This window comes from Emydura macquarii, unplaced genomic scaffold, assembly GCF_026122565.2.
Source record: "Emydura macquarii macquarii isolate MOO-44397 ecotype Brisbane River unplaced genomic scaffold, CSIRO-AGI_Emac_v2 contig_1230, whole genome shotgun sequence".
In the NCBI taxonomy this organism is placed as follows: domain Eukaryota; kingdom Metazoa; phylum Chordata; order Testudines; family Chelidae; genus Emydura; species Emydura macquarii.
Genome location: NW_027131367.1, coordinates 13,873,618 through 13,890,759, shown reverse-complemented (window position 1 = coordinate 13,890,759; position 17,142 = coordinate 13,873,618). Strand labels below are relative to the sequence as shown.

General features: G+C 46.7%; 1 protein-coding gene across 2 annotated transcripts in view; it reads left to right on the top strand.

The window, feature by feature from the left end:
• Positions 1–333: 333 nt before the first annotated feature.
• The window catches only part of FBF1 (Fas binding factor 1), a 32,847-nt gene continuing 16,038 nt past the window's right edge, over positions 334–17,142 (top strand). For both annotated transcript variants that reach the window (XM_067547841.1, XM_067547843.1), the window contains exons 1-16: positions 334–384; positions 2,129–2,245; positions 2,650–2,677; positions 3,556–3,597; positions 3,967–4,057; positions 4,606–4,666; positions 5,673–5,723; positions 6,814–6,958; positions 8,189–8,272; positions 10,009–10,128; positions 10,950–11,103; positions 12,177–12,310; positions 13,806–13,908; positions 14,033–14,479; positions 15,020–15,097; positions 16,736–16,830. In XM_067547841.1, the coding sequence (XP_067403942.1) occupies positions 2,243–2,245; positions 2,650–2,677; positions 3,556–3,597; positions 3,967–4,057; positions 4,606–4,666; positions 5,673–5,723; positions 6,814–6,958; positions 8,189–8,272; positions 10,009–10,128; positions 10,950–11,103; positions 12,177–12,310; positions 13,806–13,908; positions 14,033–14,479; positions 15,020–15,097; positions 16,736–16,830 (1,636 nt within the window). In that variant the 5' untranslated portion in view covers positions 334–384; positions 2,129–2,242. The remainder of the gene's footprint in view (positions 385–2,128; positions 2,246–2,649; positions 2,678–3,555; positions 3,598–3,966; positions 4,058–4,605; positions 4,667–5,672; positions 5,724–6,813; positions 6,959–8,188; positions 8,273–10,008; positions 10,129–10,949; positions 11,104–12,176; positions 12,311–13,805; positions 13,909–14,032; positions 14,480–15,019; positions 15,098–16,735; positions 16,831–17,142) is intronic.

The window sequence follows — 17,142 nt, the reverse complement described above, 5'->3', positions numbered from 1 at the left end:
GGGGGTGCTGAGAGCCATTGAACCAAACTGTAAATCCTAGATATGCTGGGAAACACCAAGCCAGGGACTACAAGAGCAGCACCCCTAGTTCCAGTCCCCGTGGGTCTCCCCAGCCCTGGCCTCTCCCAGTTCCTCCCATTCCGCTCCCTCCCCCTCCATTTCCGCTTGAGAGCCGCCCAGGGAATGATGGGAGATGTAGTTCCTTTCCTGCTCCAGGGCCTGCTCTGCGGGCAGGGAGCCGGCCAAGGAACTACAGCTCCCAGGGCCCCTTGGGCTCTGCCTGGGCTCCCGTCCCTGGCTGGGGAGGGGGCGGTGGAGCGGAGGGTGGCGAGAGGTGGAGCGTTGCTGCCTGTCTGTGCGCGCGGCGGGGCTACAGTGTGTCAGGTCCCTGGATACAATGAATCAAATCGGGGGGGGCAGGATGTTCTCCGGGGCTGGGGGCCGGGCGCTATGGTAACCAGGCAGGGCTGGGCGCTCCCGTCCCGGGCCAGTTTTAGCGCTGCGGGCGAGCGTGATCCGGGGCGGGGCGGACACGCCGGTGCCAGGGGCTGGCCAGGGCCGGGGGTGAAGGGAAAGCAGGGAGGGAGGCCCCTGCTAGCCAGGGGCAGAGCTGGGGGAGCTCTGACGCCATCAGCTGCTGCGGGGCGTCACTTTCTGCACCGGTCGTTGGTGTCTGACCTGAGCCCCCTGAAACGCTCCAGCCCTACGTTCCGGCTGGTGCAAAGGGGAAGGCTCTTTTCTCCCTGTTCCCCTCCTCCCACCTTTTGGGGGGTCATCATCACCCCTCCCCCACAGAGAGAGCTCCAGCACCCGCCGCTGCTCAGAGTGTGTGTCGTGTCGTGTGTCGTCCCCCCCCCCCCCCGGGAGCAGCAGGGTGGGCGCCCATGTCAGTGTCGTCAGTTTTCATCGCTGCCCCCAGGCTGCTGAAAACCCCGGGTGGAAATGGAGGAGGCTGGAGTGTGGGCAGCGCTGGGCAGCGCGGTGGAGCTGTCTGCCTGCAGACTCAGGAAGGTGTCGCTGCTCCGGCACCCAGAACTACAAGAGCTTGGAACGCTCCTGAGAATTTAGTTTCTGATAACCCAGATTCTTCTGTTTGCCAAGGAAAGTTCCTACTCGCCGCTAACAAGTGGGCAGTGGATTTTAGCTCCAGTAGGAGGCCCTTGCCCCCAAAGCAGGACGGCAGCGATAGTGACTCGAATGAAGTGTGACCCAAATGCCGTCTCTTTACTAAAGAGGCCACAGACAAGACCAAGGCCCAGCATGCAGTGCTCCATCTTGATCCAAGTGGTAGATGCATGTTGCTCTTGGGCACCTGCAGCTGTAGTACCTGGAGCCCCCATCCCTACGTCAGGGGTTACATGAATCCAGATGGAGCTGAGCAGGGCCTGCTATTGTGGCAGGCTGCATCTGAGGGTTAATTGGTTCCAGGAGCACTGCATGGTGGGAGCTGCAGTCTTCTCAGTCAGCATCTGTGTGTTCCTGGACTGGTCAGATCAAGAAGCAGCGTTGCATGCTTGGATCTGGATTCTCTGTAGGCTGTAGCTCTTTAAATCAAATTGAAGATGCTTATAATCTGCTCCGTTTTATACAAACTGAGTATGACCTTCCCAGTCCTGGCAAGGTGTCCCTGTGGTTCAGAGCTGGGCGAAGTTTGGATATATCTGTAGGACATCCAAACATTGCTCAATTTAATGTGGGAGGAAGGATACTCTGGGGTTTAGGCACAGCGTAAAATGTGGATTATATTCCCAGCCTTGCCACTAGTTTGCCGTTTGATTTGATTTATTTTGCACACAGATATTAGTGTGATGAATAGTTGACAAGCAATCCAGAAAGATAGGCAGATGGGAAAATCATACACTCTCTCTCTGTGCCTAAATTTACATGTATGAAACAGGGATAATAACATTTACCCACCATATAGGTGTATTTTAAGGCTTAATTTGTTAATGTCTTTGAAACATTTAAAGTGATTTCCTTGGCAAAACCATAATTCTAACGGGTGAGTGAGTTTGAGAAAGCAGAGAGGTGGAAAACTTGACATGTCTAGATTGTAAAAGGAATTCCATTTCACAAAGATCCTGAACATGAAGGTGAATCAGGAAATTTTAACTCTCCCTTTCACTAGGTGAAGCTCACGTATATATGAGCATCGTACTTCACTACAATATGTGAAGGTGAAGACTGAATGGCTGTATAAACTGAATCGCCAGAGAGAGAGAGAACCGTTGGAAGTCATGAGATGGTAAGGATAAAGCAAACCCTATTGGTTAGCAGTCTCATGTCATCTAAAACAGAATCACGTTGATTTCATTATTGTGACATGCACTGGCTCAGGCAAACATGCTCTTGTGCGCTGGTAAGTTTTGATGGCAGATCCTGTCTGTTCAGAAGGAACCGTGCTAGTTGCAGTCTCCTATAGTTCATTACATGGTGCAGGCTCCATTGACGCCATGCATTGTCCACATAGAGTTCACTATGAGGATGGTGACATGTCAGATCTGGGGTGTATCTGGCCCATGAGTTATCTGAACCGCAGTTATGTGATGCAGAGAATTAATGTCTTGCATGAAAAGTCCAGGTTAGACAACAAGTCTTGCTTTCAGTGCTTTTATTCTTGTAACAAGGGAACTTTTCTTTTTCTGTTAGGCTGCAAAACCGAAGAAAGGTTTAAAAGGTATGTGCGCTTGTGTGTTTCTCACTACGGTGCCCCTTGGGCTGTTTGAGAAGTGGGGGGGAAGATAAGCCAACACTGAGGTGTCACTGACACACGCACAGGTACAAGGAGGAATCCTGGCTACTGGTTTCAGGACCCTTGTCTCAAAGCTAAGAATGTGCAAAGTATTAGCATTGCTTGTGTTAAGTCATCACTGAACCAGCAGTGAAATTCAACTGCCTCTCAAATTAGGCAGCTTCACCCAGGGGGGCATTTCCCCTCCCTTGGGGAATTATGCAAACCTTGAGGAGAATATATCTTTATCAGCCTCAGCGTGTTCTTTCCCCGCGATCAGCCTCAATTCTCTGATGACATGACAGAAGCCGTCATCTTCTCCCCCGCTGTATGCTGCCACAGTACAGAACAGCTTCTGGCTTTCTGCGCCTTTGTGGGTCCTTCACATATTTTAGAATGAGAGTCTCATTAGGTTACTTTAATCTGCATGTGCCCAGTGACAGAGTGATGTGGGGCATCTTGCAAATCCAGTAAATAAAGAAATCCACTACTTTGGCTAGGTGAGGGCAAACTTCTCCATAGAGGGCCCCATCTGGGCCAAACTTTCTTACGTTCACAAGATACTGGCTGAAAACGTGGCCCTGCTGAAGTCAATGGAAGTTTTGCCATCGACTTCAATGGGGCCAGGGTTTGATACATCATCTTTAAGCTGACCAGGAGGATTCAGGATCTTAAGCTGCTGATGCTTATGACCAAACTTTTGTCCTTGAGATTGGAGGCTTTCGATCAGACCAAGTGCTCTCTGAATAGCTGAAAAACTGCTTTTTCCCCCCATGGGTTGCCCAGCTCCCCGGATGTGATGACCTTACTCTGTTTCATTCTAGGTTCCATCCATGACATGCTCAGTGACCTCCTGGGAGATGACGGTAAATGGGCTTTCAATGACATTGAAAAGGAAGGGTTGTTTTTTTTTTTGACATACCGCGCGTTTCATGTGGAGGCAGAGCTGGTGAGAGGAGCCGGCTTCGCAGCCTTGGAGAATGGAGCCTTCTCTTTATCCATAGAGCAGCTCCAGCACGGGCTGTGACAGCGCAAACTTCTTTTGCCACAGTGCATCAGTCCTGCCCTCTCAGGCTGAGTGGGACGTTCAGTTTCCATGCAGTCCTTGGCTTTTCAGCTGACACGGGTGACAAGGGGGAGGGTCAGTTGTGGTGGTGGTCCTTGAGATGCAGTTTTTGAAGGGCTGGAGCAAGCCCTCGCCCAAACGTTCCATATTCTCCATGATTTGTTTCTAGATGAAATCCCCATTAAAGCCAGCAAGCCTCTCCAGCACTCTGGGGGCAGCGGAGGGAGATCCAGAGAAAACATCTCCAGGACCAGCAAAAAGTGAGTATATCTGAATCACGCTATTAAAGAAGAGATTGCAGAGGGAGACCTTGCTACTGACTGGTGTCCCTGCACCCCAGAAGCCCTTCAGCCGTGTCCTTTATTTCACTTCTTGGTACTAGTCATTTATTTTCTGGCTTCACAATTATTGCTTTAGGGGAAGATTTTTTCAAAGGCACAACTAGGAGTTTGGTGTCTGGCTCTCAAATCTCCATCCCTCTTAAGGATGTATTCTCCCCTCAGTTACACCTGTATCAGTGTAGCAAAATAATAAGGTCATGCAGGTGTTGCTGAGGGCAGCATTCAGCTCTCTCTGAAGAAACAGTCGTCCTAGTTCTAGTGTAACTTCACCTAAATGTCTCTTTGTAAGGGTCAGAATAACCCCCTCACTGCAGGGACGTCTGCCAGGCTTCTCTCACTGTGAGTGAGACGTGTCCCACCTTCAGATTGCAGGTGGCTTCTGCAGTAACCTCCAACTTGGCCTCCTTTCTTGTGATTTTGTGCCGTGAGTAACAGGGAAGTTTTTAACCCTCTTGCTTTTGTTGCAGGTCTGTTCTGGAGGAGGATCTCTTCAGCAAGATGGCTGCAGACGAAGATGCAGCAGCTGAGGTGAACTAAGGCCTGGGGGATGGTTGGGTGGGGCTGGGGGGAGAATGTGTGTGTGTGTGAATGAGAAGAGGTTAGAATGGGAGGTTCCTAGTGAACACACAGAACCAAATTCAGCCCTGCCATAATTTCATTGAAACCAGTAGTTAGAGTAGGGATTAATTTAATTCTAGGAGACCCATTGACTGAAGATCTTATTTGGATGCCCCTCTAATCATTGTAAAATGGGAGCAGATGTTTGCATGAATGGTGAGAAAATGAGAAGCAAATATCCTAGTTGGTGGTGAGCACTGGTGGGGTGACTTACTTTGTCTGATGGGTGTTAATTGTATTGCATTGTATCACAAAGCACTTTCTGGTGAGAATTGATAAGCTAAGCAATAATCTAGGTTTTCTTCCTGTGTAAAGTCACTTCCCCCAATCACAGCCAGATTTCAGCAGGGAAACAAAGTTCCTTAGAGTGAGGGTTTCCCAACTGAAAAATACCCAGCCTTCAGAAGACATACAGTGAAAGGATCTCAAAGCACTTTACAAATAGGACTGAAATAGGCCTCATAGCACTCCTGGGAGTTGGGTGTGTATTATTACCTCTGTGTTACAAAGGAGGAAAGCTGAGATACAGTGTTGAAGTGACTTGCCCAGGGTCACAGTGAACCTGTGGCAGAGTCAGAAACAAAGCCCAGAAGTCATGATTCCTAGACTCTGGGTGTAACAACTGTAGATATGCTACCTCCACTGTAACCTTGTGAGTCTGACTCTCTGGTACTTTATCTTAAACGCAAACAGGACAGCCTGTTTGATTCACTTGCTGGCTCATTTCCACTTTGGACTAGATGGAGACTAGTTGGCATTTAACAATGAATGCAGAGTTTGCCAAGGCAAGTGAAAACACTTCAGCAAAGTGAAAACATGCCTTTTATGTGCATGGGGCTTTCTGGAGCCTCCTCTGGTGCTACCTGCCTCTGACTGTGGGTTAGTGTGATCTCATCTCTCCTGCCTTCGCATGCAGGGATCCGACATCTCAGATGCAGACCCACAAGCTTTGCTGGAGACCCTGAAGGTAAGTGAATAAAATATCACTTGTCTCAGAACTGCCCAAACCGTGGCTGTGACAGTGCTAGAACTAACCTCAGCCTTCTTCCTCGCAGGGTCTGTCTACACTGCAGTCAGGGAAGTGACTGCCACATGTAGATTGTACCCACCAGAGAGCCATGCCTGCTGATAGGCGGGGTGGGGGGCAGAGTGAGGACAGCTGGCTTTCATCAGTGTTACTGAGCATGCTCAGTACAAGCCAAGCCCGCCCATGCATTGCCTCTGTTGCTAGCTTTGATGGAACTAAATCAAATAACAGTGAAGCCATGGCAACGCGCTAACAGCTGGAGTACATACACAGGGTCCCAGACAGGCTTGTGCAGTCCCTGCTGCTACCTGTGCTCCCACCACTTCACTGCTATTGTTACTCAAGCTAGCTTGGCCATGTATTGCTGTATTGACGTGCTCTTGGGCTGTTTTCCCTAATCAGTGTTTAATTGTAACCTCTTCCTCCAAGAACTATTCTTCATAGAAACCCCTGTTGTGCCCTTGGTTGCTGGGAGCTCTTTAGCTCAGAGCACTGCGACACGGCAGTGAACTTTATGTGTATGAGGAAGGCGTGCAGCATCAGGCCTCTGTTTGTTTTTCCTCCTTCCATATTTCCCAGCCATGTCCAGTTCAAAACCTCCCCACTGGTGAGTAAACAGGTGAGGCCAGCATGTTTGCTGACGTGTGCTCTTTGTGGCGCGGTCTTTACTGCTCCCTGGGCCCACCCAAAGTGAAGAGTGCAGGCTGGGCAAGTATCGGGGCTGAGCTCCCCTCGCTTTTCTGGTGAGTGATTGGACTAGAGCCAGACTGGAAGCCAGGTGTGGGGGGAAGGTCCACAGGCCACCCTGTGGATAAATCCTTCCAAAGCAGACCACAGGGCTCTGAGAACATCATCCCAGGCCAGCAGATAAGAAAAGCGGCACATGCCGCAGCCCAGTTTTGGTTTACATATCCATAGTCCCATGTTCAAGAATATAATGTCAAAACAAGACTGTCTCCATGTGCTCTGCTGCCTGAGCATCAGAGCATCAGTTTCATCATGCTCCCCTGTAGGTTCTTTTTATTTCCAGGATATGGATGACATGGAAGCTGATCTCCTAGGCATAAAGAAGTCTAGCTCTGGGCCTACGAGGACAACAGCAAAGGGTTCAGAGAAACTTGAATCCTCAGGCAACCTGGCAAAAATGGCAGGGAAGCTAACAACTGCTGAGAAAGGTGAGTGTGATGAGCTTAATCTTCTGCTTGCGCTTCCTTTATACCCAGTCTGGCTGATTGTAAACGGGCTATGAATGAAGCTGTTGCACTCTGGGGCTTTGAATATTTGATTCTTGGACATCCTGAGGGACAGGGACATTCCCAGGACAAAAGGTGGATTTGGTCTGTTTACATCAGAACCAGGGCCTACAAATATGTTCAGTGGCTCACATTTGTGAACATTTAAAACTGAGTTTTGTGGTGTGTTTGTACAATGCCTAGCACAATGGGATCGTGGGCCGTGACTGGGGCTGCTCGGCATGGCAATATTATAATAGTAATAAAAGACTGACAGTTTCCTACCTGGAACCAGCCCTTTCTGTTCACTTACATGCAGGGATGAACCTAGGGGCACCTAAACCTTGCCCAGCCAAGGGCCACGCAGGCTACTTGTCCAGAGTCAGAGGGTCACACCTTATTCTCATAACAAGCAGACTGTCGCTGTCGTCCCCTTCAGACACAGGTGCTGCCCCGTGAACCTGCATGTCCCAGTATGCAGTGCTCTCTGCCTTGATCCAATCAGGCAGGCTGCCGAGGTGGAAATGGAGCACCGCCCACTGCGACCTGTAGGCTGTGGGGCACTGCACACCGGTGTTAAAGATGACTGTGACTCTGGATCATGTTGTAGCACCGTAGGTGGCATGTGGTCTGCCAGCAGCACGCATTAGCCATGTCTGGAAACACTCAGAATAAAGCTGCATGGACTGTGAGAGCCAGCCTCTTATGGTGGGGCTGCTCCCAAAGAGATTATGTTCCAGGCTGCATTGACCTGCATCCTTTTTATGGCTGCAGCCTACCGCAGAAGACCATTGGAAGTACAGATTATAATGAGACATGGACCGGAACTGCAGAATTAAAGTTGGCGGCCAGGTTTTTGGCCTCACTGGTTATAAAGGAGCCATCTACAAAGTAAGGATCAAGATCAGAACACCAACGGAGGAGAGATGTTTGCATGAGGAACCCACTCCAAAGATATTCCAACCCTTGAATTTCTTGGGGGAATTGTGTCCTGCTGTATGTGCACTCAGGTTGCTGCAGAGAGCAAAACAGGCTCCTGGCTGGAAATGTTAAACTTGCATTGACTCTGATAGATGATTTATTTCCATACGGTGGAGCAGGGGAGGCAAACATGGAAAGTGCAGGGGCTCTGCCTGTCTGTCTGCAAACCTCCCTATCTGACAATTTTTGCAGGAGAGTCTGCCACTGGAATTGAAAAGAAACCCCTCTCAACTCCCACCACCCCCCGGCTGCAGTATAAGAAGTTTTCCTTTGAAGGTAGGATTTGGGGCGGGGACAGTTGGGCACTTTCAGCTCTCACTGCTTGGATATCACCTTTAATTTGATGACAAACCAGTAGATCTTCACCTCCTTTAAGGATAAGTTTGCTGAAAGAGTCGATGGGTAATAGGATACAGACAGAGCCTTTCACCTCTAGGTCACCAGTTCAAACCTCACCCAGCTCAAAGTACCACGAGGGTGACCTGTGTGAAATGAGTTGCTGATCTCCTACTGTGGTTCCTACTGGGTCCATAGCACAAAAGTCATCACCAGGACTGGTGGCCGCAATTGGTAGAGAGGCCAAGGACTACATGGGCCATGAACCCTGAGTACCCTCTCAGGCCTGATGGTGCTCCCTACAGGTCAGAGCTGAGGCAAACCGGGGCCATGGGGCAGTGTGAGAATCCAAAACTGCCATGCTGAACTAGTTCTTTCGCTACAGAAAGGACTTGTTCTCTAGGCACCAAATTCCCATAAATCTTGCTGCCAAATGTGTAGGAGGGGAACATCAGGTAGAAAAAACTGTACAGCAGTGTGTCATGGTAACACGAGAAAACCATGCCATAGAGGTAAAGGAGTGCGGGGTAGGGGTGAATTTGTCTTCAGTTCCTTCCTCTGCCTTGCATCTTCTTCACTCCCATTTCTCTTTGCTCAACAGACAACGAGGATGAGTCTAAAAAACAACCACGTAAGAGAACAGGGGCCCTGGCTTTAAAAAAATACCCTGTAGTGGGGCGTGTAGGTGGGCTCTGGTCTTTAGATGGGATTCCTCTGTGTGCGGTATTTGGGGCTATATTGTCCCATGCGTTTTTAAATGATAATCTATGTACCACGCTGAGGTTTTTTAGAAGTATAATGCCTGACAAGCATGAATAATTTAAATACCTCTCACCCTGGTGAGGTAGGTAGATATTATACCTGCTTTATAGATGGTGAAACTGAGGCATGGCAGCCTAAAATTACAGACCTGCAAATAGAATCTATGTCTTCTGATTTGCCAGTCCTGTGCTTTAATCAGGCGCCTAGGCTCCCTGTTCTAGGGCCTACTGAAATCAGTGGAAAGAAACCCAGTGACTTCAATGGGCTTTGGATCAGGCCAGTAAACAGCTATATATGGGGCTGAGATAATGTGAGAACTGGCCATCTTGTGGCATTTCAATACCTGGGCAGTGTGAGTGCTAAGAGAGGGCCAGACCTCAAGTGATTTCAGCCCCATAAATGATCCCTTGAGGGAAGAAAATAGGGTAGAAAATCCTGGACATATATAGAACTCTTGAGATACTGGAGCTCACCCAAATCCAGAGAGATTCAGGTGGTTCCCTGCAGAATCTGAATTCATAGCTCTGTTTTGTTACCAGCGGAAGCAGCCATCCAAGGAATCGGCGTTTTGAGAATGTCCAAATTCACATGACACTGACATTGAGGTCATGGGAGAGATCCAAGACTGTATGGCAAAAATAGGCTAACCTGTCTCTCCCAAAGACAATATAGCTTGATCTGCGACTCCAGGTACCCCTATGAGGAGTTTGCTTCCAAGCACTAATACAAGCGCAAGGACCCATTGATTTTTGCCAGTGACTCCAACAGGAGCATGATCTGGCTCATGCAGAATCTCCAGTTATAGAAGATCATCTCAATATTTAGCTCTTAGCAGATTGTCTTCTTGGAGCTGGATTACTTCCAAATGACCAAATGTTCCCCCCCCCCTTTTATTCCCATGGGCTGATTGCTAGATTTGGATGATCCTTTGGCAGGGCTTTTATCTGATGAGGAGGAAGAGGCTGCTAAGAAGTTGCCTCCAACAGGCACCAAAAATAGCCCTGAAAGAAATACTGGACCAGCCAAAGAGAAAGGTACTGGGGGGCGGAGGGTGCTAGAATTATACCTTCTCCAATGAACTAGTCTGGGCTGCTCAGTAAATGGTTTCAGTAGTATCAACACCATGCTTTTTCCATCTCTTAAATGACTGACGTATGAATTTTATTGGGACTCACTGGGTGCCAGACATTCTCCCTATCACCAATGGGGACAGTAGATTAACGAACTGACCTTTCACCTCTGTGGACTTGGGTTCAAATCCTACCAATAGTCTCATCCCTGATGGATTTTTTATCAAGGCATATTTGGTATCTCTGGAGCTGCCCAGGATTGGTAGCGTTAGGGGCACTGCAGGCCAAGCTGGAGGTTCAGGGGGTAGAGCAGTTGGGCCAGAGGGGAACATCCAGGATAGTAGAGCGGGGAGGTGCTGCAATTCAGTACTGAGGTATGTTGGCAGAACTGGGAGAGTGAAAGCAAGGTCTGGAATAGCCGGGACTACTGTAGGTCTGAGATGCGTTGGCAGAGATGGGGGCAGACTGGGATCGCAGGAGTCCTACAAAGCAGCACTGAGAGCCTGTAATATCTGCAGCATGAGCAAGTGCTAAAAAACCTCTCCCTGTTAATAGTCACCAAACTCATCAAAAGATACGTTGAAATAAAGAGAGCAAGAGGGCTCAGCAAAGCAGCGCACTAATGCTTTGTCACTTCCCGGGGATTTGGTCTTTGACTGCAAAAGAACCAGTTACGGGTGACTAGGCCAAAGTTCCTAACAATGGGAGAAGCATCGTGTGTTGTTTAAACTAGCGCTGTAAACCCAGCCGTCTCTGCTAAGAACGACCTTAATTCCATTTAACAGGACTGTCTCCCCCCTCCGCTCCTGGCCGCGCTATCATCCCCATGCGGAAGAAAGAGGAGCTGACATTTGAAGATGATGGGGATGACCTGATGGAGGCACTGGGGTTTGGCGAGAGTCCGAAGGCAGAGCTGAAGCAGGAGAGGAAGGGAGAAGAGTAAGGCGTTGCTATGCAATAAAAGGCAATGGAAATAAAGTGCAGAGTGACTCATGAGATAGTCACACTGGGGTTCAGTCATTAAGTGCCTCGGATTGAAAAAGAGCAGAAGTATATTAGAAGTACTTTGTTACCCGAGATCTATGTGGGTCTGGAGGGCATGAATCCCCTGAGCTGAACCACTGTTTTGACTATTCTTTATCACTGGAGTGGTTTCAAAGGCCTGGTCTACACTTAAAAATTAGATGGACTAAGCGACATCACTCAGGGCCATGAAAAATATCGCCCCCTAATCCCTGCTGTAGGCATGACTCCATCAGCAAAAGACCTAGCTGCTGCCTCTCACAGAGGTGGATTAACTGTGCTGATGGAAAAAGCCCTTCCCTCAATGCAGGAAGCGTCTACGCTACAGCAGCATAATTGCAGCACTACAGCTGTGCCGCTGGAGCGCTTGTAGTGCAGACACAGCCGAAGCCATGGACAAAATGGGAAGGGAGGAAGAGGGCACGGTACTGAAGTTCTGATCACAACCCCAGAGTATAGCTGGATATATCCACTAAAATGATCAGCAGTGAAATAGTTAACTTTGGTCCCATTTAAACTGTTGTGATTGTTAATTATTTGTATTGCAGTAGCAGCTAGGAGCCTCACTCAAGATGGCCCAGGACCCCATTGTGCTAGGCACTGTACAAACACAGCACAAAAGGATGGTCCCTGCCCCAGAGAATTTACAGTCTAAGTAAGACCCTGTTGAAATGAACAGGAGCAATTCTCACCTCTCAGAGCTATTGTTTCAGGCTGGCTGATTGCAGACTTATTCAGGCAGTCCTGCAATGGGTCACATTTCCTTGCAACTATAAGGGCTAGAAATTATATATAAATAGAATTTAAAAAAAAAAAAAGCAGCAGCAGAAGAAGCAGCTCAGATTGTGCAGAGAAGTGCTAGGTCATGCCAGCCACTCCTAGGCCAGCTCCTGAGTGCAGCCTCGTTTGCCTGCAGAGAGAGACAGACAGAGCTTCAAGGATTTCTACCCCTGTCTCAGAAACTTGGAACTCTTTTTGCCCTCTGGCAGGGAAGAGCCCCGCCCTGCCCGCTCCAAGCTGGATGAGTTGTTGGGAAGTGGGACTGCAGCCAGACTCCTGGAGCGACCAACCACAGGAGAACGCAAGGAGTTCAAACTGGATAAAAAATACCAAAAGCAGCCCGGTGAGTAAGGCCAGATGTACACTAGAAACTCTTGCCAGTTTAGCAACGTTGTGTAGGGTGGCAATTTTTTGCAACATTGCTATACTAGTAAAAGCCCCAGTGTAGACACAGTTATACTAGCATAAAAGTGCTTTTGCTGGTACAGTATATTTTGCTTGGGGAACCAGTATAAGCTATGCCAACAAAAGCACTTTCATGACTATCTGCATTCACACTGGGAGGGTGTGACCTATCCAGGGTACAATCCAGACTGAGTAGCTGTGTCACCCCTGCCCTTTAACTTGGAGTGCCCTTTACAAGACTTTGCTGCTGTCATCTCCAGTCTGGACTGCTCCCAAACAGCCTCCAGCATGTAAGTCACTCCCAACTATGTCTTTGTGTGAGCTGCACCCAGACAGCCACACCTTGTCTCCTACCAGCCTTGGCTATAGTAGAGGGTGACCTCAATTCACTCCCAGTCTTTGATTTTCCTCCAGAAATATATGTCTAGTACAGCCCAGGCCTCTCCTGAACAATACAAGTATGTTAAATCCTTTATCTCTTTAAGATAATAATAGGCCAGTTTATGATGTCAGGTAGTTCTTCAGACACTTCAATTTAAACACATTGGATTAGATTAAACAGTAAAACAAATTAACTATAAAGAGAGAGATTTTAAGTGAATACAAGCATGAGGCATAAAAGTCAGAAATGGTTACATGAAAAATAAAGATAAAATGCAGCTAGTGCCTAACTTAACAAACTATGTTCAATTCAAAGCAAAGTTTTTCTCAGCACATACTCTCAACAGTCTTACTGGCCAGACTTCTTAGGCCAGGACCCCTTCTTCTGTGTAATGGCTGCTTCCTTAAATTGTCCCTTCTCGTGCCATGAATCAATGGACAGAGAGAGGGAGGAGGTACCTGGGGACATTTATTCCTCCTTTTTTATAGCATCGGTCCCCTTCTTGGAAACCATTTCCAGCCAAGGCTCTGGAGACAGATTGTCTACATGTAAGGATGTAGAACCTGTTTGAACTCCCTTTGTCTCTCTTCCTGCTTGATGACTCTGTTTACACCTTAAATGCAAATGAAGTAAAGCACACCTTCTTTTTATTCAGACAGATCTGTTTGCTAACCTCAGTTTGGAACATGTGTTAGTAACATCTTACAGGAAAATCTTATAACTTCACATACGATGTTGCCACACATGTTTTATCAGGACAATATTGACCAGCAAATTATGAGTTTTCAAATGATACCTTACAAGACATACCTTGTACAACGATTGTTACAATAGTTCATAGGGTCTGGACACAGGGCACTTTCTGTCAGAGAGTGTTTGCTAGCATAGTGGTACCAGTACAGCTAGACCAGCCAACTTTTCTAGTGTAGGCAGGGAATAAGTGAATTACAGTGAAACTCTTATATAAAAGACACAAGCGAGAGCGTGTGTGGGTGAATGCAGCCTGCTTGCTCCCCTGGGGACTGACTTTTGTCTCCACTTGTCTAAACAGACAAGGAAAACAGTTGGGGCAATGAGGATTTCACCTTCGGAGCCTACCAGCCCACCCTGGCCTCCACCCCCGAGGGCCGGCAGTCAAGACGACAATCTGTCAGGTATGTGTTTTGATCTGATCTCTGCATGTGTCTACTGTGCTAACCGCTGAGTGTGCTGCCTCCCACAGGGAGCTGCCGACATCCGAGCGCTCTCAGGTGTGTGTGTGTGTTTCTCCTGTTGCAGATTTTCAGCAGAGAATATCAATGAACTGAAAACGGACCAAAGGTCCAAACCGACCACGCCAACCACCACGAGCCCCATGCGAGTCAGTAAGACTGGTGCTGACTGGCTTGGCTTGAAAGATGAGGACTTTCTCAATTTGGACCCTCCATCTCCAGTCAAGGACGCCGCCAAAGGTAGTCCTGTAGCAGCCCCTTTGGGCAGGCCATCAAGCCCCTCAGCCACCAAGCGGCCCAGCCCAGCCAGCCAGCTCCTTTCGGGGACAAAGTCAGCCGCAGAGGAAGCAGCAGCTAAACCCAGACCACGAGAGGAGGAGGAGGACGATAATTGGCTGAGTAACGCCTTGTCTCGAAAGAAATCCCAGGTGCAGGAGAAAGTCAAGGAGAAAAGGACTGGGCCTTCGGGCTCCCTGAGACAGGACGACGAGGTGGACCCCATTACTATTACCAGGTAAAGACATACCAGTGGGCTGATTTTCAGAGGTGCAGAGCTCCTGCATCTCCCCCAGGTTTCACTGGGGTCACTAGTGCTCAACACAGGTGCTCAGCTCAGGCCATTTTTAAAGGCCTACCTTTAGGCACCCAAGTGTGACTATTTTTGCTTACTTGCCCCAGGCTATAGATATAGAGCTGGGATAAGAGCATGAGACTTCCCGGCTTCTAGGCCAATGCCTAGTTCAGACCTTGTCGCCTTTCATTTATTAGGTCTGTGTAGTGCGCAATTTACATTGGTGGGAGCAATATTGTAATGTTGGACGCTTACATTACTGCCTTATATCGACCCAACTTGATAGTGTAGACCGGCCTAAATTTTTCATACAGTGTGAATGCTGAATACTTCCATAACTATGTTAGAAGGAAGAGATTGCTTTTGATTGACAGGAGACCTTAGCTGTCTTTGAGGCTGCAAGATATGGTTGCAGCTGACACTGGCGGATTGTCAATTTATATTAAGATTCTTTGCTCTTTCATATAAGTTACTTGTTTTCAGCCAACCGGCTCCCTCTGTGAGAGAACGTCAGCCATCGGCTGTCCCAGAAGATAAGTCCACCAGGATGGAAGACTCAGGGTATGTCTCCTTCACTATAGATGTGCCACTAATCTGCCTTTTCAGCAGGAACTATTGAAATGAATTAAATGGAGTCAGACATGGCAGTGTTGGGAGGCAAAACAGGGTAAATAAAAAACAATGATTTAAAAAAGAATGAAAATGGATTTTTTTATTTAAATTGGATTTTTAAATTTAAATCAGATGGTTTTTATTTAAATTAAATACAGATTTATTTTTTAAAAATAAACCTACTTAAAATTAAACATGAAACTGATCATATATGTTAAGGCCTAAGCTTATTATAATTTATTAAAATCATTTAAATTAAATACAAAAAAAATTAAGCAGCACACGTTTGTTGTCAAATTTTAAAGAAAGTCAGACCCCTGAACTGGTGGCAGTCCCTGGCTAGGCACATGGAACCAGAATGTATTGAAGTTCTAAACCAACTTTTGACAGCAGGGTGGCCTCTTCTGTGCATGCAGAGAGAATATTTTCTTCATTTCAGGTTATTCATCTAGTTTAGTTCAATGTCTAGTTCATTCAACGTTTAAGAAACTTTCAACTTTTGGGAATTAAAAAAGCAGAAAACTTGTTTTCCTCTTCCAGTCTATGAATAAAAACTAGGTTGTGAGATGATGAAATCTATTAGTTCTAATATCTTGAAGGACATGGTGATCAGAAACAATCAATTGAATTCACTAAATACAGATAATACTTGCTTTGTTTAATAAATTAGTTAGTTTGAAATGCAAAACGTTATGATAAACTGGTTTTCTTAGATATCCAGCACATTTAAGGTCATTTTATTAAATTTAAAAAATCTGGTTTTGTGCATTTTTAATCAAATTTATATTTCCTTCCAAATAGAGCTTGATACAAATCACAAGTAAAAAATTAATCATCATCTAATAAATAAGAAATGCATCATTCACCATTTTCTAACATAATGAAGAAATGTAAAAATTAAGACTCTGAATACATGTACGTTTAAGATATAATTGCTTAACTAAATGTGTACAGATATAGTGCACCCTCCTGGTTGGCAAACAGAAGCATCAAATTTAGTGTCAAGGCTATATTTTAGTCGCAATTCAATATGTTTTAATGGTTACCAACCAGTGAGAATCAACTTTTCTTTAGGAAAATAATGAAAAAGTACAAATGTAAAACACAATTAAAATCAATGATTTAAATCAATTTCCTGCTTGCTGGTACAAATGGATGATTTAAATTACTTTGATTTCCTAGTTACTTATCTAAATCACTTTGTTAAATCATTTCACCCTGAATGAGGTTAGGCAGGAAGAGAACTTTGTGGGAGAACAGGGAGGACTTTGTGGTGGCTTTTGATTGCTATAAATCTGTGATTTGTGTGAACAGTGAAATCAGATGCAGTATGTTTTAAAGAAAAATCACCTTGGGTTGACAACTCCAACTTTTGACCTTTGAACATTGTCTTTGTGACTCCATGTGTATGAATTTGCTGGCCTGGTGCTGTACAAAATTGCTGATTATATGTTTTGTGAAACTTTCTTCTTACAAAAGCTATGCACATTAACCGGAACGTATCCTTTTAATCTCTCTTTCCCCACACGCCCTGTCTGGGGCTATAATGCCATTCCTAGTTACTCATCTACTCTCTGCATCCCACAGGTATCCTGTTCCTTGGCCAACCACTCAGAAACAAGCCTTATCTCTTACATCTGAGTCCAGGAAAGGGGCAGCCTCTGGAGAAACCAGTAAGGCCGGTAAGTTTTGCATCCCAAATTGGCCCAGCTACTGGGAAGGCCACACACACTGCTTTCGCACCGAGTTGAGTAATCAGGAGCCATAGAGACACATGGTGTAACCTGGAGGATTCCCAAATTCTACTATCTCTCCCCAGATGGGGAACACAAAGTTGGATGTTTTAAAGTGAAATGATCTCTGCATTGTTGCCTTTGCAGAGGAGACAAAAATGGGGAAAAGATGGGCCTAGCAAACTTCCAGGTCATGTATCAAAAAGGTTTCCTTACGAAATCCCAAAAGCCCAAACGTATTTGTTGTGATGTCTATAGGGA